This window comes from Pogoniulus pusillus, chromosome 34, assembly GCF_015220805.1.
Source record: "Pogoniulus pusillus isolate bPogPus1 chromosome 34, bPogPus1.pri, whole genome shotgun sequence".
NCBI lineage: Eukaryota > Metazoa > Chordata > Aves > Piciformes > Lybiidae > Pogoniulus > Pogoniulus pusillus.
In genome coordinates, this window is record NC_087297.1 from 10,399,895 (window position 1) to 10,423,369 (window position 23,475).

The 23,475-nt window shown below is 42.3% G+C and overlaps 1 protein-coding gene across 1 annotated transcript in view; it reads left to right on the forward strand.

Moving 5' to 3' along the window:
- The window catches only part of RP1 (RP1 axonemal microtubule associated), a 141,814-nt gene that overhangs the window by 77,375 nt on the left and 40,964 nt on the right, over positions 1-23,475 (forward strand). The window contains exons 25-32 of the mRNA XM_064170616.1: positions 2,116-2,194; positions 3,751-3,882; positions 4,346-4,527; positions 5,622-5,708; positions 10,942-11,074; positions 13,433-13,572; positions 17,105-17,357; positions 23,062-23,303. Coding sequence (XP_064026686.1) covers positions 2,116-2,194; positions 3,751-3,882; positions 4,346-4,527; positions 5,622-5,708; positions 10,942-11,074; positions 13,433-13,572; positions 17,105-17,357; positions 23,062-23,303 — 1,248 coding nt within the window. The remainder of the gene's footprint in view (positions 1-2,115; positions 2,195-3,750; positions 3,883-4,345; positions 4,528-5,621; positions 5,709-10,941; positions 11,075-13,432; positions 13,573-17,104; positions 17,358-23,061; positions 23,304-23,475) is intronic.

Genomic DNA, 23,475 nt, shown 5'->3' on the forward strand with positions numbered 1-23,475 from the left:
CCTTACCCCAGACTTTGCTTTACATTCCAGGTGAGTTTGGAGGGTCAGCCAGGGCGGGTAGGAGGCAGATGGATTAGCCAGGCAGGTTAGAGAAGTGCATGCAACCCAAAAGCCCAGAGAGAGACTCTGTTGTCTATGTTTGTGTTCTTGTTCTTATGCACCTCAGCAAGCCTATGAGTGAAGCAGACATCAGCATTGTTTCCTTTTCACAGCCTATCATCTAATTCCTCTCACCAAAACATCCCTGCTAGGCTCAAACTAGCACAGCCCAATGTCACAGAATAGTAGAATCACAGAGTGCTTTGGTTTAGAGGGAACTTGGTCCAACCTCTACCTCAGAATTTCACAAACTAAAACTGAAAATAATAAAGGCAGAACATTAGGACTCATCTGGCTTTAAAGGAGTAATGTAAGAAATTCTATAGAGTAATCATTTGGATGGTGCTGATAATAGCTGCATCCATCTTAAAGATTAGAGAAATCTGAACAGCAGGACTGCTTGCTGCAGTGGATAAGGGACAGTACACCCAAACCCACCCAAACCAAACAAACCCCCCCCCCCAAAAACTCTCCTGAGCTTTTTTTAGTATTATCTTGTAAGAACATCTACTGAATTTTCATTCAGAATAAAAGTTGTAGAGAAAGATCTGTGAACGATGCCACTGCCTTCTATGAATTCTCATCTCAGTGCAAATCAAACTCATCTGCAAATTCACAAGGATTTTTTTCTGGCTAATCCAGATTCTCTGTCAGTTTTTGAATGGGACTGTTCAGGAGGCTAAATCTTTCATCTGAAACTCTAAAAGGCTTTCCTATATCCTGAGCTATATCACACTAATCTTAATAGGAAAGATTTTTTGAGTAACAACTGGTTGGATGCTCATTCTCTTATAGCTTTCTTTACTCCAACTTGCCCTCAAACCTCTAATTCTCTGTTCTTAGTCTTTGCTCTTTTTTATTAAAGATGCCTCTTGTGATCAGTGTAGTTCTCACAGGCAGCATATTTTTTTGTTCTGTCATTGGACTTGGCAGCAACTATGGGAACAATACATCACTTTTATTGTTTGTTTGCAAGCCCTCAAATTGGTCCCCAGCTTTTGTTTTCAAATTGCATTTTCAACTCAACCTTTTTCCAAGACAACCACTTCCATCTACAACAGCATAGCTCACGAAGTCACAAGAAATAAAGCAGCCTTACTTGTGGAGCTTTTGTTCCATAGCTGGTTTGCCAAAAGAGTACATGACTTAGTACATGAAGGAAGGTTACAGGATCACAGGATGTTAGGGGTTGGAAGGGACCTCTGGAACTCGTTGAGTCCAACCCCTCTGCCAGAGCAGGACCATAATCTAGTGCAGGTCACACAGAAATGCATCCGGGTGGGTCTTGAAGGTCTCCAGAGAAGGAGATTCCACAACCTCTCTGGGGAGCCAGTTCCAGTGCACAAAGGTGACAAACCTATATGAAAGAGGATTTACAGCAGGGGGAGAAGGGAAGATTCTATGAGGTCTACTCATCACACAAGTCAGTTGTATGTAGAAAATACAGCCTGTTAGAGAGATGGCTTCAGTGCAAAGTCCTTGTCCCAGCAGCACAGCAGTTGAAATCTTCCAGGAAACTATTCCCTTCATTCCCATTTGCCTGCCTAACGATTCTTACTGAATTCAGTGTGAAATTTAGTGAAAAGGAAATTCCTTCAGAGTTTCACTATTATTAGATGCCTATTGTTCATCAGTTTCTTTTGGAGTTAGCTTATGGATCAAAGTATCTTTGAACACAAGTAATAATTGATCTGACTTGATAATCTCAGGCCATGAAGGCACTAGAAATGAGCGCTGCATTACTTGTGTGCGTATCTGATGCTCCCAAAATTACTTCTGCTTAAATACAGCAGCATTTTGAAATTAATAATTCAGAGTATTAACTGGATCAGAAAACTCTCAGTTAGAGCTTGTAATGTTTCATTATGAATTCAAAGACAAGGGAATGGCATAAACCACATTCATTTGTTTCCATTCAGATACAAAACTGTACTTATAAGGCTGAGCTGATAAACATTCAAAACCAGATACAGATTTGGTTTAACAACAATATAATTGATTATTTTTGTGCTGCAGGTGGATGTCTTCAAAATCAAAGCAGTGCACCTTGGCAAGTTGAATCGAGTTCTTGTTGGATTTAAGAGCCTTAAAAAAGGTCAGCATTTTGTTTCTGATGAGTGTACGGCAATAACAAAGTAGATGATCAGATCGAAGAGATGCTAAAGCTTCAGGGATGGGATGTGAGAAAACTTCACACTGCTCTCTGCTTTCTGCTGTTCATTATTTCATTGTCCAGCTTGGGTTTGCTAAAATATGTAAAAGGTTTCCTAGGCAATGTTGTGACAATGTGAAATGGTTAAGATTATGTGTGAAACTTTTTCTCCACAAAGGTTGCTGCGTATTTACGAGGACAGCTCACAAAGCTCGTGGGGCTTTTTTGGGGGGGAAGCAATATGACATCATACTTCTATCATGTTAGATCTTCCCCACCCCCCCTTTCTCTCCACTTTTAGATGACAGACATTTTTATTGTCATTTGTTTTAAGGAGTAAATGTTTCTAGGTAAAGATAACAAAAACCAATCCATCACATTGGGAAGTGGAATGTAGGAGGAAGACTCTTCTGGCCTCTTAGCCTTTTTATCTTCTAACCCACGGGGAACAGCTTCTTTTTTAAGGGATTCTGCATATGCAAGGTTGAGTGGCAGATAAAAAGGCTGCAAGATTGCACCTCGTGCAGCATTTTTTTCTTGTCCTCTTTCTGACCCCACAGTAGCTGTTGGTGTTAAAGGATATTGCTTACTTCTTTAATAGCAACATCAAGGAGCATCAGGAATCGATATTTGTTTCAATGCTTTGGCTACAATTTTGGCACTTTTTTTTTCAGAAAAAATATAGTGGTCTCAACCCAGAGAAAACTTTCAGCTGAAGTTTGTGTTTTGTAGAGTAGCATAGAACCCCATCAGAAAGTAAGTTGTCTTGAGTGGACTTTCTGCCCACTGGTGTGGTAGAAATCCTGATCGTCTTTGCTTTAGGATGCTGATAATATAGTTGGTTGTGGGAGACCTCTTGTATCTAGAGATCTCATACTTTCTATCCTTTGAGACATTAATAAGTCGTTCAATCAAATCTATCACCATCCTTAGTTTCATAAGATCTTTCAGAACTTTAAGATTTGGTCCAGTCTTTTGGAGTGCAGGGAAACAGACAAAAGCACATACATGCAGATCATGTATTTTCAGAAGTCCTTAAGAAGATCAGAGAAAGAACACATACTATTGTTTAGATCCTTCAGAGTGAGTGTTAGGAACAAGTTCTCTACTACAAGGGTGGTGGAACACTGAAACAGGTTGTCTAGAGAGATATCTGAGGCTCTGTGCAGCCTTATCTAGAGGATGTCCTGGTGGTCCTTTCCAACCATAGCGATTCATAGTGATTAGATGTTGTGCTGAGGGATTTGGTTTAGTGAAGGGCTTGTCAGTGTGAAACTAATGATTGGACTTGAGGAGCTTGAAGGGCTTTGCCAATCTAAGAAATTCTGTGATTCTGTGTCCCTGCTCAGTGCAGGGGGATTGGACTTAGCTGACCTTTGGAGCCTTCCAACTCAAACTATTCTATGACTCTCTAAAGGTAAGAACTTCTGATTGCATTCAAAGAATATTTTGCTATTTAAACAATATCAAGTGATAGTATCCTGTTTATTTTCCATCAGATGAATGGTTCCTAGAGAAAATTGTTATAAAAGAAGTCTTCTACCCTTTTTCTGCACATGCTTTTGTTTACAATGACTGGATCAAGAAATGCTCCAAGAAAGAGTTCATAGAAGTGGCAATTCCACTCAAAGGTAATGCTAGCATAAATACCCTTCCTTTGGATGAATTTCTGCTGCTTGGCAGAGCAGAACAGAACCAGCAAAGTCTACTTCACAAAGAAGGCAGAAGTAAGCTTTGGTATCCAAATAATGAGGGGTAGGTGCCTGGGCCAAGCTGAATCAAGCCTTTTTTAGACAAGGAGAAAGAAATCATGCCTAGGAGAAAGAACACGGAAATGGAAGTAATGAAAAAGTCTTCTCTTGTCCTTGGAACAATACAGAGAAGATGCACAACTGTGTCATGGATTCATGGAGCAGCAGCCTGGTTTTCCACAGCTCCATAGACCTGTAATGAATAATGAGGGCTTCTTGAGTTTGTTGCCTGACTTGGCTGTGCTAGATCCACCAATATCAGTCAGTTTAATCTTGTACTTTTTGGCTTATACTCTCTCATAACTTAGACAAGCTCTTGAATACATGTTTGTTTTCACTGCAGAAACATCTGTGGCATCTCTTCTCACCAAAAATGTTGATACTAAAAGCAGAGGACGGTGGCAAACATGGATACACTGTACACAACTACCAGATGATGGTCCTGATATTGAAATTGTTGTATTTGGAAGAAAAGGGAAATCACCTGCACAGAAAGTTCAGAATCTGGATGATAAGCCATTTCTGGTTGGTTTCATTTCATAGTCCATTGTTGATTGGTTTCATTTTTATTTCACACAAGTCTTACCAAATAGTTTCAGTAAAGTAAGAGTTGTAGCCAGTGAATGTGAAATTGTGTGGAACAATTTTCTGCCAGTTAATCTTTATACCTCTCTTAAATAAGCAGCATCTGGGGAATTTGTGGGCTAATACACTTACACTTAGGAAGTCTCTCTGGAGTAAATGCCAACTTTGGCATGAAAAGTTCCACTAACTTTGAATTGAGGCTTGCAGGACTTAGAAGTAAGGAAATAAGTATTGAAACTATTTCATACTTCCTTTATGATCTACTTCTCAAACCTCAACTAGTCCATTTTCACTACTTAGAAACTGTGTTTCTCTTCAGTGAACTTGAGCCTGAGCTAATATCAGTTCTGTAGTTTGCCCATGAGGCCAATGGCAGCTTCTGGACAGGTGTGTGAATCTGGGTCACCCCCTCCAGAGGGTTTTGTTCTTAAACATGGAGAAAAAAAGTAATTGCCAGTCTTTTGCAAAAAGGCAGTATAAGCATCACTTGCTTAATTGATGCAAGATGAAAAGCCACAAGCAGCAGAGTACAATAGGACTTATGGAAACCAGCCATCCTTTCTTTGGAGCACTGGAATAACAGAACAGAACCAATAACCAGAGCTAAAAGCCATCTTGAGTTCAAAATTCCACTTCAAGATTGAAAACAAAGATGTGATGTTGAGGAGATAAAGGGGAAAGTGGGAAGAATAGTAATATGAGTTTATTGATGTTTTATGAATCCTCTCATTGTCAATACTCTATGAATCTGGCTTGGAAATAGAGAATCAGCTATGCTCAGGAGTTTCCTTGCCTTTCATGTTGGCCTGGGCTTGGCAGTTAATTTGCCCAGCTGAAAAGAAACATAACTCATGATACAAATGTGAGTCCAAATTAACTTACAATCGCAGTGGGACTTCCTCCCCCTACCATTAGCATCCTTTATTAGTATATTTCCCAACTGTATGTGTCTTTTTACCTGGGCTTGAATTATGCCACCCAAATTTTTACATACAATGTATAGTTATTTCCTCCCCCCTCTGTTTTTCTACCAGCTGACTGTTGGCGATATTGGAGATATAACAAAAGTTTCCTTTGTGCTCTCTGGTCCATGCTTGAGAAGAGGAATTAAACTTCACAAGGTATTCCAAATATGCTGCATATTGACTTGTAATATTCCTCATAATGCCAGGAAATATCTTTTGTTGAGACACAGATTGTCAGCTTAACTTTGCACCATGCATACTTCCAGTTGGACTCCAGGAGGAAGTTTTTCACCGTGAGAACAGTCAGACATTGGAATCATCTCCCAGGGGAAGTATTGGATTTCCCTCCATTAGACAGCTTTAAGACTCAGCTTGACAGGATGCTGAACCATCTCATTTAAACTACAGTATTACATAGAAAGGTTGGACCAGATGATCCTTGGTGTCCCTTCCAACCTGGCATTCTGTGATCTTTTGGTGCAGTTACCTGGTATCTACAGAGGATTGCCTGCAGATTCCAGAGCTCTCTGTGGGCAGATGGACTTTGTTCATGCCTGCTGAAGTGCACATAGTTACACCTTTTCACTGCTGTGCAGCTCTATCTGCATAACTCATCATGACACGGAAGGGCAGGGTTTTCTGCTGATGTTAGGAAATGCTAATCCCTGCGTGGAAATATCAACAGCCTCCTGACACAAAGCAGCAGAAAGGAGTTAAGCTGATACTTTAGTATTTATTCATTACAGCCCAGTCATCAGTGGGCCTTAAACATCTGATTGTAGTTTAATATGCACTTTGAATCTCTCATAAAAAGGGATGGAGAGATGACTTAATGCTGTCAATATTCTGATTCAGGCAGATTTTAAGTGTATACCTCTCCCCAGGCTGAGTAAGATGATTGACTAGAAAGGTGTTGGGCTTGACAGTACCTGAGCCTTTGGGAAATACTTAAACTGGAAGGTTAATGCAAAGAAAAATCAAGTCAATGATCTCTGCCTGGAAGCAGGGGCCCAAAAGGCATTGTGAACATAGCATTGAATTATTCTGGAGTTAGCAGAAGAAATTTTTTCTGAGTTGGACCACACAGCACCTTACCACTACTATGAATCTGTATGATTCTGTGATTTAGGGAATCACCCTAAATTCAAATGAATAAACAGTCCAGAAACTGCTCTGATGGGAAATGCTAGAAACAGCTCTACTCCAAGCTAAAATCTGAATGGGTTTATGGTGCTCAAAGGAACATTAAGTCTGAGTTTATGAGCTCCTCTGAGGATAGAGGAGGAGTTTGTCTTGTTCATATTTTCTCTCCAAATGTGTTCCTTGTCAGCTAATTTTGTAGTCTCAGTTTAGGCTACAAGAATGGAAAGAGTAGGTAAGCAAAACTAATTTATCATTTTAAATGTGCACCTCCAGGCCATTTGATAAAGCATTCCAAAAAATATGTTGACATTACTACGTTCACTAAGTGATTATCTGCGGTAAGATTTCAGCCTCCAGAACTGGTGGCAGAAAATTCATAACTGTGTAATACTTTGCTTTCTGCCTTTTCTTTTTTCTTCCCTGTTTTCCCCCTTCTTCAAAGACAACCCTCAGTAAATGGCAAGTGATTTTTCTTCATACTTTCAAGTACTTAAAAATTTATTTAATAGTTGGTTTTATTAGCAGCTATAAATTGTTACAGTCTCGAAGTCAGTAGACTGCTACCGACCTATGTAGTCTCTTCTATTGATGCATAGAATCATAGAATCATAGAATCAAGCAGGTTAGAAGAGACCTCCAAGATCATCCAGTCCAGCCTATCCCCCAGCCCTAGCCAGTCAACTAGACCATGGCACTAAGTGCCTCATCCAGGCTTTGCTTGAACACCTCCAGGGATGGCAACTCCACCACCTCCCTGGGCAGCCCATTCCAATGCCAATCATTCTCTCTGGGAAGAACTTCCTCCTAACATCCAGCCTAGACCTCCCTTGGCACAACTTGAGACTGTGTCCCCTTGTTCTGTTGCTGGTTGCCTGCCAGAAGAGACCAACACCCACCTGGCTACAACCTCCCTTCAGGTAGTTACAGACAGCAATGAGGTCACCCCTGAGCCTCCTCTTCTTCAGGCTAAACAACCCCAGCTCCCTCAGCCTCTCCTCACAAGGTTTGTGTTCCAGGCACTTAAAACCCACAACATAAGCCACAGTAATGTATACAGCCTGTGCCAGTAATGTGCTTATGACATCTGTTACTCATTTATTAGTCTGCTTAGTAGTTATTTATACATGGAGGCATAATCTGAAGTGTAGCAACTTGATTTTGCTTTAGCAGGTCTCTTAGAGTGGAGTGAAAAATAGAGATGCTCTATAGAAACAGGCAAGCAGGATGTAAGGAATCAGTGGCCAAACCCAGCCCCATCTGAAAAGAATTCCCTTCTTTGCTTTCTCCTTAAGTAAAGGAAGTAACAGCCAAAGTTTCTGAGGTTTCACAGAAACAGAGGTCACAGACGAAACAGCAAAGGTTAAAAAGGATATAATATCCCTCTGTTCCTTTTGCTACCTCCTGTTTTCTCTATCTGGTCTTAACAGCAGTGTCAGAGTATTTTCTGGTGATCTCCTATGGGTTTCTGCACACTTCTGCAGAAAATGTTGTGACCTTAGCTAAAATTTATAGAACCATAGAATTATCTTGGTTGGAAAAGACCTTTCAGATCATAAAGTCCAACCATTATCTAACTCTACCAAGTCAGGTCCTAAACCATGTCCCTCAGCACCACATCTCATATCTTGGCTCATATTGGGGCTTTTGAAGATTTATGTGTTAAACAATGTTCAAAACCAGAGTTTCTGGCCCTTTCCAAAATCACATACAAACTCAGCTCATTTTTACCTTTGGATAGAATATGGCTTGGAGACAAAGCTCACATTTAGCTGGAACCTTACAATTAACACGAATTAATCAGCTGCATTTGATTTTAAAGCCAGAATCTGCATACATTCACACATCTCATTTTTATGCACCCAGTGTCTGCAGGTCATCTGCCTGAATATGGAGGTAACCCTTGAGCCAATCTTAACCCAGACAACACAGGAATTTGTGATGCTTTCCTGCTAGATAGTTAGGAGTGTTTATGTTGCTACAAGTTAGGGAAGATGTTTTTCTATGAGAAGTTGGGCATTTAATATGAGCTACTGCAAGTGCAAAAAACTGGGTGCATGACTGGCTGCAATTTTAGTGGCATTAGAGGTACTGGTAGTTAGCAATGTTTATATTGCTACAGGTTAGAGAAGATATTTTTTCTATAAGAAGTTGAGCATTTAATGTGAGCAAGTGCAAAGAACTGGGTAAATGGCTGACTGCAATTTTAGTGGCATTTAATATTATCTAAGGAAAACCACTGTTTATTCAGGCAATTAATGGTTTCATTCTGGAAATGGGGGAGTGGCATCAGCTCTGTGTCTAATCTTGTGAAGCATTGGTCACAAAGCATAAGCAGGAATGGAAAATGTTCAGCAGGTACATTTCTAGGAACTCAAGGGCAAGGCAGTCCAACAAAAGCTTTAAGAGTAGAACTATACAATTCCTACCAGTTTCAGTTATGTGAATATTATTTATGCATTCCAAAGCTTGCACTTGGTCTATGTAATGAAAGCTCTGCTCAGAACATCCAGATAATGGTGTGTGTATCCTCTACAGAGCCATAAACTTTTGTTGCTGCTGCTGGTGTCAGTATTGGTGCTAAGTCAGCACAGTGATTTTTTGAATCCCTGCCTAAGAACTTCAATTACTTAATGTCCTGATGAATTTAATTGGGTTTTGTTTTGTTGTTTTTAACCTCTTGGCTTTATTTTGATACAAATTGATTCTAAAGGCTGAAGAAACACTTTCTGCAAGCTAGTAGCCATTTGCTATGTATTAAGTTCAACCCTGCATATGTTACTAGAGATGTTTCTGCATATGCTTGATAGTTTGTCATCCTGTATGTTATAGTCTAACTTAGGATAAATTCTACAGTCTGAGTTTTCCTTCTGTCAATCTGATCTCTCTGTTTGCCCTCACAGTAACTAGGTTAGGTGGGCTCCCAAGCCAGTGCTTCCTCAGTTGGATTGGAAGTTCCAAGCCGACAAATTTGGAACCTATTTTCAGAGTGTTCTCTGAGTTTTTAAAGTCAGGTGGAAAGAAGCTGAACCTAAGTTTGCATCTTCCCTTGGAACTCACATAGCTTATTTCCCCAGGGAGCCCTGAAGGCCACTGGACACCTAATTTCTGCCAACTTTGAAAATCTTGCCTGAGATACAGCAAGTCACATGTAAAGCAATGCAAGTTTGGGACAGAGTGCCTGGAGAGTAGCCAGGCAGAGAGAGACTTGGGGTACTGGTAGATAGTAGGCTCAAGATGAGCCAGCAGTGTGCCCAGGTGGCCAAGAGAGCCAGTGGCATCCTGGTCTGAATCAGGAAGAGTGTGGCCAGCAGGACAAGGGAGGTTATTCTGCCCCTGCACTCAGCACTGGTCAGGGCACACCTTGAGTGCTGTGTCCAGCTCTGGGCTCCTCAATTCAAGAGAGATGTTGCAGTACTGGAAGGTGTCCACAGGAGGGCGACAAAGCTGCTGAGGGGCCTGGAGCACAGCCCTGTGAGGAGAGGCTGAGGGAGCTGGGGGTGTGCAGCCTGCAGCAGAGGAGGCTCAGGGCAGAGCTCATTGCTGGCTACAACTACCTGAAGGGAGGCTGTAGCCAGGTGGGGTTGGGCTCTTCTCCCAGGTAATGGGCAACAGAGCAAGGGGGAAAAATCTCAAGCTGTGCCAGAGGAGGTCTAGACTGGATGTTAGGAGAAAGTTCCTGGCAGAGAGAGTGATTGGCATTGGAATGGGCTGCCCAGGGAGGTGGTGGAGTCTGTGTGGCAGGAGGTGTTGAAGCCAAGCCTGAATGAGGCACTTAGTGCCATGGTCTGGTTGATTGTCTAGGGCTGGGTGCTAGATTGGACTGGATGATCTTTGAGGTCTCTTCCAATCTGGTTGAGTCTGTGACTGTATAAAGAACAGTTGAAATGAATAAGAAAGCAAAAAAAGGACATGTTTTTGCAAAACCTGCTGCTAAGATTGATGTAATTCCATCCATTTGACAATCTAAAATTGCATGTCTATATAGGTGAATTTATTCTGCATCCTTCATTAACTCTCTTAAAACGGGTCCTATGCCTGTGCCAGTATGTGATGAAGGATGCACCTATAAGCATCAGGCTGCAGAATCAGTGGCTTGCAGCAGCTGCTGTAACTCTTACACAGAATCAGGTTGCTTTCATAAAGTGTGTGCAGATCTTAGCAGTAGGGAGGAAGAGTTTCTGTTGGGATGGAAACAAGAAACTAAATAATTAAAATAAATTAATATACTCTTTGATTCTGCCTGCAGCTGCACTTAAAAGACCTGGACACTAAACAAGAGTTGGGATTTCACATGGAAGCCCAATATCTGTTTGGAGAAGATGGATCTGAGACTGTGACAGAGCTGGCAGTGGTCGAGCCAGACAAACCACCACTCAGAGGTATGTTGCTGAACTGGCAAATAAATGCACAAGCAAATGTATGCACAGAAAATTGTCAGCTGCTTAATGGGATGAAGGCAATGGGCAGGGTCACAAAGCTTGTGAAAGCAAGTTCTTTCAGGATACCTGTGTAAACCTTGTGAGGTCTTTAATGATGTCTAGTCATAAAGCTTTTTTTCCCCCTGTTTTAAACAACTGATGTGTTTTCACTAGGTTGAATTACCAATCTGGAACTCTGTCAAATGTGCAAAGTCTATTCAGTGTCTTTCTATTGAAGTTTTTTTGTAACAACTGATTTACACTTGGTGAGGACTAAACCCCAAGTTTTAAAAGGGCATCATAGAATCATAGAATCAGACAGGGTTGGAAGGGACCACAAGGATCAGCCAGTTCCAATGCCCCTGCCATGCCCAGGGACACCCTACCCTACATCAGGCTGCACACAGCCTCATCCAGCCTGGCATCAAACACTTCCAGGGATGGGGCCTCAACCACCTCCCTGGGCAACCCATTCCAGGCTCTCACCACTCTCATGCTCAACAACTTCCTCCTCACCTCCAGTCTGAATCTCTCCCAACCTCCAGCTTTGCTCCATTCCCCCCACTCCTGTCACTCCCTGAGAGCTTAAAAAGTCCCTCCCCAGCTTTTTTTGTAGCCCACTTCAGATCCTGGAAGGCCACAAGAAGGTCACCTGGGAGTCTTCAGTCTGCACAGCCCCAACTCTTTCAGTCTGTCCTCACAGCAGAGCTGCTGCAGCCCTCTGAGCATCCTCCTGGCCCTTCTCTGGACACACTCCAGCATCTCCACAGCCCTCTTGTAATAGAGTCTCCAGAACTGGATGCAGTACTGCAGCTGGGGTCTCAGCAGAGCAAAGCAGAGAGGGAGAATCCCCTCCCTGGGCCCTGCTGCAGCCCAAATCATAATGGTCTGAATTACAAAAAAGCAAACCCCATTCTTTTCTGAGGTTTCCTTCAAGCCCCATTCCTGCTTCAGGAACTATGTCATCAGTGTACTTAAAACCTGATCATATCTTCCTTTGTTCTGATTACATTTTATAAAATATTTAGAAAAGAATTCTCATTTCTTTATGAACAGATGTCTCAGTTGAAATATTGAAAACTTTTTGCATTTAATATCTAAGTGAAGGCCAGACTGCAAATGGGAATATATCTTAACAGTCTCTTACAGGGTTTAATTCTTCACTATGCTTACAGAGCCCATCAAAAAATTCCTTTGTCATGTTGCCTGAAGGAATATGTACTACAGAACTCATCAGCCAAAAATCTTTGACAAGCCATCCTTTGTGGCCAAGAAGAATAATAACAATGCATAGATATATAAATAGCTGAGCCATTTCTCCTGAATATAGACCTGAGCTTGGCCATAATTATCAAAATGCCTGACTGAACCAGAATTCAGCTGATCCAGAACAAAAAGTGGATTTTCTCTGCCATATCTGTGGGTTTTTGCTTTAGCAAAATGTTGTTCTGTTGGAGTTGATAAACTCCAACTCAATTTAAGACCTTTAATTCATTTTTACAAGGCTTGCTAAGATCTATATGATTCTTTCAGCTGAATTCAGTGACCACTGGCTAAGACCCAGAACTGCAACATTTAATCTTTTGTGTGTGTGTGTGTGCATAAACATGGGTTTTTGCACTGATTCATAAAGGGCTCCTCAATGCAAGAGAGATGTTGAGGTGCTGGAAGGTGTCCAGAGAAGGGCAACGAAATGAAGAGCCTGGAGCACAGCCCTGTGAGGAGAGGCTGAGGGAGCTGGGGGTGTGCAGCCTGCATCAGAGGAGGCTCAGGGCAGAGCTCATTGCTCTCTACAACTACCTGAAGGGAGGCTGTAGCCAGGTGGGGTTGGTCTTTTCTCCCAGGCAAGCAACAACAGAACAAGGGGACAGAGTTTCAAGGTGTGATGGGGAAGCATCGGGCTGGATGTTAGGAGAAAGTTCCTGACAGAGAGAGTGATTGGCATTGGAATGGGCTGCCCAGGGAGGTGGTGGAGTTGCTGTGCCTGGAGGTGTTGAAGCAAAGCCTGGCTGGGGCACTTAGTGCCATGGTCTGGTTGATTGGCTAGGGCTGGGTGCTAGGTTGGACTGGATGATGTTGGAGGTCTCTTCCAAGCTGGTTGATTCTATGATTCTATTCTATGCTATTTCATTTTTAATGAGAAGTAGCCAGCAATCCATGTTGAACTCAGCAAGAACATTAATGTCAATGACTGTAACTTTATGCCTTGATCTTGAAATGAACCTTTTACCTAAAACAAATTAGTTTACAATGTTTGGTGATTCCATTATGAAATAGGATGACTTAGTAATGTTTTCTGTCTCTGGTTTTTCACGACAGAAGTTCTCTACTTGATCAGTGTTCATACAGGAACCCTGCCTGCATCAGGGACTGATGCAGATGTGTTTCTCACAGTATTTGGAGAGCAAGGAGATTCCTGCAAAAGGAGACTAAGGCAGTCAAGATTTGAAAGAGGACAGGTTAGTACCAAGTTACTTTCCTTACATGTTTGCTTAATGTGTCTTCCCAAGCAGATCCTTTGGTTTAGATGAGCTGGTTTTGTACTGTTTTCTTCAGCTGAGGTATTTTGTTCTTCATTGTGCGATAGGTTCGTGGGAAAGGGATGAGCAGTGAGACAGAAAAACATTCTGATGACAGTAAGTTACTTGAGGTGATAAATATGAAAGCTGGTGGCAGTGCCTGCAGGAGGACCTCATGCAAAGTGACTGGGTGATAAAATGGCAGATGAAATTCATTGTACCTAAAGGAAAAGCAGTGGCTATGAGAGGGAAACCCTTTTATAATGCATGAAAAAAGATGGATTCTGAAACAGAAAAGTGACCTTAGCATTAGGATAGCTCATCCCAGTGCTCATTGGAAGGAAAACAAAAGGAAAACAGAACAGATTAAATACTTAGCAATTATTAATAAAGGGGAAGAAAGCTGCCACCCTAAAGTAGAAACCACAGTCATGGACCCAGGCAGGTTGTCTGGTACAGATGCTTCATAGACACTTTGTTTTGTTCCAATTCACTTGCCTCAAAAAGTGCAACATTGAGTGCTAAGAAATATCTTCCTTACAAGGAACAGCTAAGCAAACAAGTACTGTCTGGCCTGGAAAAGGGAGGATGAGAGGAAAGGAGAGGAAGATAAGGAATATGGCATAGAGAAAATGAGTCATTCTGTTTTCACATGAAATACAAGGGCTCAGGAACATTAACTGAAACTTGCAGGTGGCAGATTGAAAACAAAAGGAGGTGGTTTTTTACACAGTGCATAATTAATACATTTTACTTTCTGGCACAAGATATCACAGATGGTAAAACTCATGTTGGTGCAAAAAGCCATTGCACTTTGTCATGAATGATAACTCTCCACTGAGGGCTGTTAAGTGCAAAGACACAATCTCTGACTCAGGAAATCTCCCAACCACAAATTGCTAAAGCCTGAGAGACTTTGTATTCAAGAAGCATCTCTATATATTTTCCCTGTTTTTCAGCTCTTCCCTAGAAACCTGTTATTGGTAGCTGTTGGCAACAGTATGCTGGTCTAGATGGATCTGTGGTCTGACATACCAGCCTTGCAGTCTTTTTACATAGGAGTAGATTAATAGAATAGTTGGAACTGGGTTTCAGCGAGAGTATCTAAGAATAGAAGGTGAAAGGAAGCACTGTAAAGGGCAAGCTGTCTTGAGAGACAAGATTACATCAGCAATATCCCTGGGAAGTATGGAATGGACAGGCAAAGAAAACAAAGTTAAGGCAACTTGAGATATGAAAAAAAAAAAGAAAGAAGGATCCTCTCCTTGACTGATAAAGGTCTGGAATATAAGGAGAAGCCAGGGAGAGAGAAAATTGCAACAAAGGGTAAGTAAAGAGTGTGAAGTTGATTTAACTACCTGAGAAAGTAAGGGTGGTTTATGCTTAAGTAATTGTATGTCTGACTTCTTCACCAGTGCAATGGGTGAAATAAATTTTGCCCAACTGAGACTTTACCTAAAGTAATATAGCTTTCATTAATTACACTTCCAGGAGTGTGTTCAACACAGTTCCAAATGTCTCTGTGCTGTTGCAGGGGGGGCAAACACAAGGAAATGTAACGACATCAATCTAAACTGTGTTCTTGCTAGCACTGAGGGAGTAGGCAATTGAATGCATTATTATGAGAATTCATTGATAACAATGGATGATTATGACCACTGTTGTCTAATGACTGCTAATTATTATCACAAAGAATGAGCCTAATGATAGGTCCCTTTTACAGATAGAGTTAGCTGTGAAGGAACATGAATATTAGCAACACAGGCTGCTTCCTCTAAGTCAAGGGTCATGTAGACTGACAGGAAAATTATATTTGGCTCAGGAGTACAAAGAATATAATTAAAAAGCAATGAGTGCTCCCTAAAAGTTATTTGCTAGGTGTTCCTCACAGCCAGATCTTATTTTGGGCTGCATATGCATTAAAGTGAAGGGGTAGAACTTGCCATGGTAACTGCTTGAGGGTATAACAAGGCAGGAATGCTGGAAGTCCTCTGGCTGTGATAGGAATAATAACGTTGATGTTCTCAGAGCACATCGTAAGGGATGGTCCAACAGAGACAGGAGAATGGAGCAGATGACATAATTCTTTCTAAAAATCATCTTTTCCTTTGTTACTTTCTGGTCCTCATGCTTTTTCCTGGTCCTCATGCTTTTTCCTGCCTGGTGGCAAACTGGTTGGCAACAAATCAAGAATGATAACGTCTGCTTCTACTATCCATCTGGGGTTTTTTAATGTCACCCACACACATGCCCATGTATCCACCCACCCACTCATATTATCTCTTGCACAGAACACATTCATTCTCTCACTCACATAAGTTATTCATCCCAAAATGCACTGGTGCAATTGCCATTTAGCTTTTGTTTACTGGTAGCCCTAGCAATATTTAAACAGATGTCTATTTACATCCAAAGAGCACATCAATTCTCGCCTGCATGCGTGCACAGCCTCAGTTATAGTTTCTAATGTCAGTATCTTTGTTTGCATAGTCATCAGCAGTGTCAGTATTTCTGTTCAGAGTTGAATAATGCCACATTTCCCCTTTGAAAAAGAGGTTGTCTTAGAATAGAAAAGACTTTGAAATGTTTCAAAATAAAATGCCTTATCTAAACTGAAGTGCAATTTGCTAAGCCTGTCCTGATGGTTGAAGCACTCCTTTTGTTTTGGTTGTGAGGGATTGGTTAAGCTTCCATTTCCAGGAAACTTCTGTAAGTAAATTAATGATCAGTCATTTCTGGAGCCCCCAACACAAGAAGGACATGGAACTGTTGGAGTGAGTCCAGAGGAGACGCTCAGAGAGCTGCAGCAGCTCTGCTATGAGGACAGGCTGAGAGAGTTGGGGCTCTGCAGCCTGGAGAAGAAAAAGTTTCAAGGAGACCTTAGAGTGGCCTTCCAATATCTGAAAGGAGCCTGCAGGAAGGACAGGGAGGGACAAGGTCTGGTAATGACAGGATGAGGAGGAATGGGTTTAAACTGGAAGAGGGGAGATTGAAACTGGATGTTAGGAAGAAGTTCTTTCCAATGAGAGTGGTGAGACACTGGCACAGGTTGCCCAGGGAGGTTGTGGCTGCTTCCTCCCTGGAGGTGTTCAAGGCCAGGCTGGATGAGGCCTTGAGCAACCTATTCTAGTGGGAGATGTCCCTGCCTATGGTGGGGGGTTGGAACTGGATGATCTTTGGGGTTCCTTCCAACCTAAACCTTTCTATGATTCTATCTACCCGAAACACTGGGGATTTTCATCCTAAAGCACAGGATGAAGTGATCATGAACAGGGAAGAAGGTACATACTCAGGGATCCAGGTATTTTCTGAACAGGATTTCCAAATCAGTCTAGAATTTCATTTCTTTACTATCAGAAAGAAAAAAACAACACTTTAGCATTGAGTGAAATCTGTCTTTCAAACAATCTTCTTAAATGTGGACCAGAAAATACATGATTGAGTCAATTCATTGTTCATTTTGCCTTCTCAGGTTTGTGTCTCTGAAGTGAGAGCAGTAGACCTTGGACAGTTACATAAAGTGCTTGTTGAGCACCATAATGTGGGCTTTGGAGCTGGATGGTACCTGGACCAAATTGTCATCCATGAGTCAGGCAAGACTGATGGGCAATACGCATTTCTTTGCCAGCAGTGGTTAGACAGTGGAGTTGGTGATGGACAGATGGAACGGATGCTGAAACTTCTTGGGAAAGTCAGGAATGAGAAGTTGACAGGGAAGATTTCTGGTAAGGTCCAAAGTCATCAGAGCTCCTTCCATCTTTGAATTGTAATTCATATTATTCTTCAGGTTATATTTAAGATTAAAACCAAAACACAGGAATAATGCAGCTTAAATGTGAGTTTCACCTCTTACACAAACTGTCTCTCCAAACAATTTCTAGAGCTGGTAAATACAATTCTAATGCTGAGGGAAGAAAGACTGAAGCAGAAGGGGGATACTAAGTGATGGAGGCAATGAAGGAACTATGTTTTCAGCTGAGACTAGTAAAAAGCTGAAGCAGAAAGAGGTAGGTTGCTCCATATGGCATCAACGCGGAGCAGAAGGCTCCTGCAACAGTGATGAAATCGCAAGAAGAGATACAAAAACTCTTTTAGCAGAATAAGATTTTCCCTTATGTTCATCTATTTGCAGAAAGCAGTTGCTTTTATTTGCAGTTTTCTTTCTTACTTACATCAATGGCACAAGTTCTTGCAAACAACTAGCTGACCTGAACCTGATATCCTATTCATATTATTTCATGGGGAAAAAAAAATGCCAGGACAGACAATTTAAACACTGAAAACATGATGCCTTTTTTTCCCCTTTTGCTTTACCAGGGTACAGGATTTCTTCTCTCTCACATGGCTTTTTTTTTTGTCTGAAGAGGTGTAAAATGTTGGTTTGGGTCCATTTAAGAAATATGAATCAGAAGTGGTAGACCAAACGATGTAAAGTTTAACTAATCTGAAGGTGTGAATTTGCATTCTGTGTCAGCAGGTTTGAAATGGATCTTTATCAATTTCTCTGCTCATGGAGATTTCACATTACACTCAGAGAGTTGGATGTTATCCATAGTTGCAGACACAGTAGTGTATATCCTCATCTTTAGATGCCTGTACATGGTCCACTAGAAAATATACCATCTATATATAGATATCATACCTATCAGAGTGGCCAGGAAGAAAGGGACTTGGGGGGCCTGGACATCCTTGGCAGGCTGGATGGGTGGGCAGAGGCCAATGGGATGAGACTGAACAAGACCAAGTGCAGGGTTCTACACTTTGGCCACAACAATGCCAAGCAGCACTACAGGCTGGGGACAGAGTGCCTGGAGAGCAGCCAGGAAGAAAAGGACCTCGGGGTGCTGGTAGAGAGTAACTGAAGATGAGGCAGCAGTGTGCCCAGGAGACCCCATGGCATCCTGGGCTGGCTCAGGAGCAGTGTGGCCAGCAGGACAAGGGAGGTTATTCTGCCCCTGCACTCAGCACTGCTCAGGGCACACCTTGAGTGCTGTGTCCAGTTCTGGGCTCCTCTATACAAGATGTTGAGGTACTGGAAGGTGTCCAGAGAAGGGCAGCAAGGCTGGTGAGGGGCCTGGAGCACAGCTCTGTGAGGAGAGGCTGAGGGAGCTGGGGGTGTGCAGCCTGCAGCAGAGGAGGCTCAGGGCAGACCTCATTGCTGTCTGCAACTGCCTGCAGGGAGGCTGTAGCCAGGTGGGGTTGGTCTCTTCTCCCAGGCAACCAGCAACAGAAAAAGGGGACACAGCCTCAGGTTGTGCCAGGGGAGGTCTAGGCTGGATGTTAGGAGAAAGTTCCTGGCAGAGAGAGTGATTGGCATTGGAATGGGCTGCCCAGAGAGGTGGTGGAGTCACTGTGCCTGGAGGTGTTGAAGCCGAGCCTGGCTGAGGCACTTAGTGCCATGGTTTGGTTGATTGGCCAGGGCTGGGTGCTAGGTTGGATTGGATGATCTTGGAGGTCTCTTCTAACCTGGTTGATTCTATGAGTCTATCATCTAAAACAAAATGACATCACTGAGCTAACAGAAGAACAGAAAACTACCAAGAGGGGTTGGGCGAGATGATCTTTGAGGTCCATCCAACCTGATGCTGTCTGTGAATTTGTGAATACAAGCAGAAGATAGGCAGCTAGAGAAGTGACAATTTCAGGGTAAGCAGTAGCTGTATTGCACCACTGCAAGCCTCTCAGGCCTTTAAAAGAATAGATTCTGTAGGTGCCCTACATAATCCACAGAGCAAGGCAGGCTTCTCCTGAGGGGAATTCAGAGAAGAAGCCCAAGGTTGGTCAGTCTGTTGCATCTTTCTTCATTGATAAGGAGAGAAATCTTTTGTCCTTGCTTATGCACCTTAATCAGTGTCTGAATGTAGCTATCTAAAGAACACCTAAAATTTCCTTCCTCTGTTTCCCACACAGAGTCCTGAAAAATCTGAGTGCAGACTTGCTGGTATTTTCCAGCCTATGCTTATAAATACTCACTTCTGTGTCTATTTTCAATAGCCAGGATGTATAGTAGGGTCTATAACAGATACAGCTGCAGAATAGCTTTAGGAAGGATATGCCAACTATGCAGAGAGCCTGTAAGGAATGGAGGAATAAAGACTGATTGGCCAAGAGCAGGAGAGGTCAGATGGATGCAAAAGGGGAATTAGCTCAAGTGGTGGAGCACTCAGTATGTGAGAGGCAGCAGGAGTCATGCCCACATTCTCCAGTCATCTTCTCTGCTAAGGGGCAGGGAGCAAGAAGATGGAGCCAGACTCTTTCCAGTGATGCCCAGTGACAGGACAAGGGGCAACAGGGCACAAAGGAGTTCCACCAAAATGTAAAGAAAAGCTTCTTTGGTGTGAGGGTGCCAGAGACCTGGAGCAGGCTGCCCGGAGAGGTTGTGGAGTCCCCTTCTCCGAAGGGAGGTCCTGGGCAGCCTGCTCTGGGTGTAATAACTTCCAACCTGTCCAATCTGGATTTTATTTGCTTTACAGGCAACCATTAGGTAAAAATAAGAATGTGGAAAGTAGTGGTGAGAGGAAAATTTTAAAGGGCTGGAGGAGAGAGCATGAATACTCTGCTAGAAACTGCTGGTGCTACAAAGCGATAGACTTTGGAGGAGGAAAATAGCTGAACTGAATTCTGTAGTACAAAACTTGAATGTATTCAGGTGTAAATCCAGCTGACTATCTGAGCTCTTGATTCTGGTGCAGGTTCCTAATTTCCATTGATTTTCTCGGGGGAGGAATTGGGAACTAAGTAGTAGCTCAGGATCTAAAAGCTGTATTGCATCTGTGTCCCCATGTTTTGTAATGATTCATGCAATAAGAGTTCATGAGCTCTTGGAGAAATATTTGGATTAGTTAGATGATCACAGGATAATTTTTGAGGCATTAATATGATTTGGCTGTGAATAAAGCAGTTGTGACCACAAAATATATGCAGGCATGATCAGTGATTGAGAAGAATTAATGCCACTACAGAGAAACACTGGCATTTCACCTGGAATGCTGTCTGCAGTTGTGGTCACCTTTGTCCAGAAGGACTGGTTCAGGCTGGAATAGTCTTGAACAAGTCATAAGGACTGAGAATATGACAAGACTTTTGTTGTGAAAGGGTATTTAAAAAGCTCAGTGTATTCAGACTAGCAAATTAAGTGCTCCAAATGGACACAGTCGTGATCTATCAAATTAATGGTAGCTTGCACATCAGGGAGGGAAAAGAGTTATTTCAGATAACAGACAAAGCTGTCACGAAAATAAATGGCTTTCAGCAGTCCCTTAATGCCATTCTGAGAAAAGCAAAAGATTTCTGAGGAAGCAAGATTGAGTTTTTAGCACAGCTCTCTTTTAGACTTAAGGAAAGAAGCTTCACATAGCTGCCTTTTAGACTGGATCTTCACAGACTTATCAGAGATGATGCAGGAGAATCAGTGTGTAATACCAATGTGTGATACTGTATGATCCAGAAGAGGTAGTTCTTCCATTCAGTCTTACTGGGTAGCTTTACATTGATAGTTTAAAACCTTAACAGTTTAGTACTGAAGAGCTAGAAAAATCTTAGATTATATCACAGGGGTTATGATAAATGTTCCTTTTTTCATGACCATCATTGGTTTCATCTCTATTTAATGTTCACAGACATGAAAATGGTAACTATTTATGAGTAGCCATAAAGTAATAATACATGGAGTTATTTTAGGTTCTTTTAAGGATGGTGAGTACTAACATTTTACCCTCACTACGTTCTGAATTTATGGCAGAGGTCCTCACCTGATCTAAAGTAATAAAGCTTGATTTGCCTTAGCTTGTAGCAGGAGGTAAAGATTTGCCTGTTGTGGTAAGGGAGATGGACTTCAGAGGACTATGGACATAAAATCCCAAAGTGACTGTTTCCATAACTCAAAGTAAAATACTCTGCTTTACAAATTAGCTATTTGAAGTTATTCAACCCATATATTGCCTCACTTTGCACAAAAAATCCTGCTTGAATCTGCACCAGCCCAGGTACCCAAAGCCTCTCTGTAAGAGTCATGAGATCTTCCAATGGACATGGGTCTGTGTGCTAGTTTGAAGCAGGCTAGAATGTTTTGGTGAGAAGAACTAGATTACAGGCTGTGAAAGGAAAACAGTGGTGATGTCTACTTCACTCATAGGCTTGCTGAGATGTATAGGAACAAGAAATAAAAACATAGGTAATCACTGTCACTGGGGCTGCTGGCTGAGCTGCTTCTTACTCTCTAACCTCACCCTCCATTCTGGACTAATCCACTTTGCTTCCTAACCCCCTGGCTGAACCTCCATTCTTCCTTGGGACTGGGGTAAGGTTGAGAGGGGTAGGGGGAAGGTGAAGGGGTGGTTGAGAGCCACTCCTGGGAACTCAGGTTTCTAGGAAGGGAGTTGTGTTTCTGTATTACCTTTTGTCTTGTATACTTCTGTCTATAACTGTATATACTGTAAATATCTGCTGGTATATTGTGCTAGCTGTAAATAATAAGCTTCATTCATATTTCCAGAGCCAGCTGAGTCTAGTCTGGGTGATTTCTAAAGTGGGGGGGGGGGGGGGGGGGGGCAGGGAACACCCAAACCATCACAGTCTGATAAGATATGGATTTTCCATGTATTCTATTAACATGAATTGAAATGTTACAGGCAACTAAATCAGTGGGAAAAAATTAATTTGCTCTTTGTGGGTACAGTTTTCTGATCCTGAAAACTGGAGGCTGGAGCCAGGCTCTGCTGGGTGATGCCCAGTGACAGGACAAGGGGCAATGGATGGAAGATGAGGCATAGAAAGTTCCATGGAAACATGAGAAAGAGTTTGTGAGGGTGCCAGAACACTGGAACAGGCTGCCAGGGAGTTTGTGAAGTCTCCCTTTCCAGAAATATTCAAGACCCACTTGGATGTGTTGCTGTGTGATCTGGCATAGGTGATCCTGCTCTGCAAGGGGGGTTGGGCTGGATGAGCTTTCAAGGTTCCTTTCAGCCCCTAACCTTCTGTGAGCTGCATGGTGCTGCTGGACTGGTCTGTATCTAAAAAGTCATAGAATCATAGAATCAAACAGATTGGAAGAGACCTCCAAGATCATCCAGTCCAAACTATCACTCAGCCCTGTCCAATCAACCAGCCCATGGCACTAAGTGCCCCAGCCGGGCTTGGCTTCAACACCTCCAGGGACAGCAACTCCACCACCTCCCTGGGCAGCCCATTCCAATGCCAATCACTCTCTGCCAACAACTTCCTCCTATCATCCAGCCTAGACCTCCCCCAGCACAAAGGGGCAACGATCCAAATCTGCTTCTCACTCCCTGAGTGCTGATGAATGAACCTGTTATATGCCAAACATTTTAATGCAATACAAAGGGTTGCTAGTCACTCACTGACTCAGGCTTAATTAGTTTGGATATTTAACAAACTCATTCATTTTTCCCTATCATTTTGTTTCAACAGGGACTTGGGATGTCCTTGTCACAACTACTACTACTGCTTGCACTTCCATGAATCCTAAAATGTCTCTGACTGTATGTGATGTAAAAGGTGCCTGTACTTCAGTCATTTTCCCCAAAGGATCTCTTAACAAAACCCAGGTTTTTGAGACTTCAATTGAACTGAATAAGAAATTCACTACTGTATTCAAAGTTCGCCTGGAAATTGAAGAAGCTGAAGAAGGAGAGACTTGGCATTGTCGGGAGGTATAAAGTACAAATGAAAGCAGTTACTTGTTTGCTCCTGGTTTGTTTTGCTTGGTTTCATAGTCTGTGGTTACTGTTTCCAGTCTCCAGCTCAGTCTGAGGCGATGTCAATCTTAATTTGCAGAAGTAGGTGTGTCTGGTGGCAATACTTGTAGAGTGATCACTTCAGAGA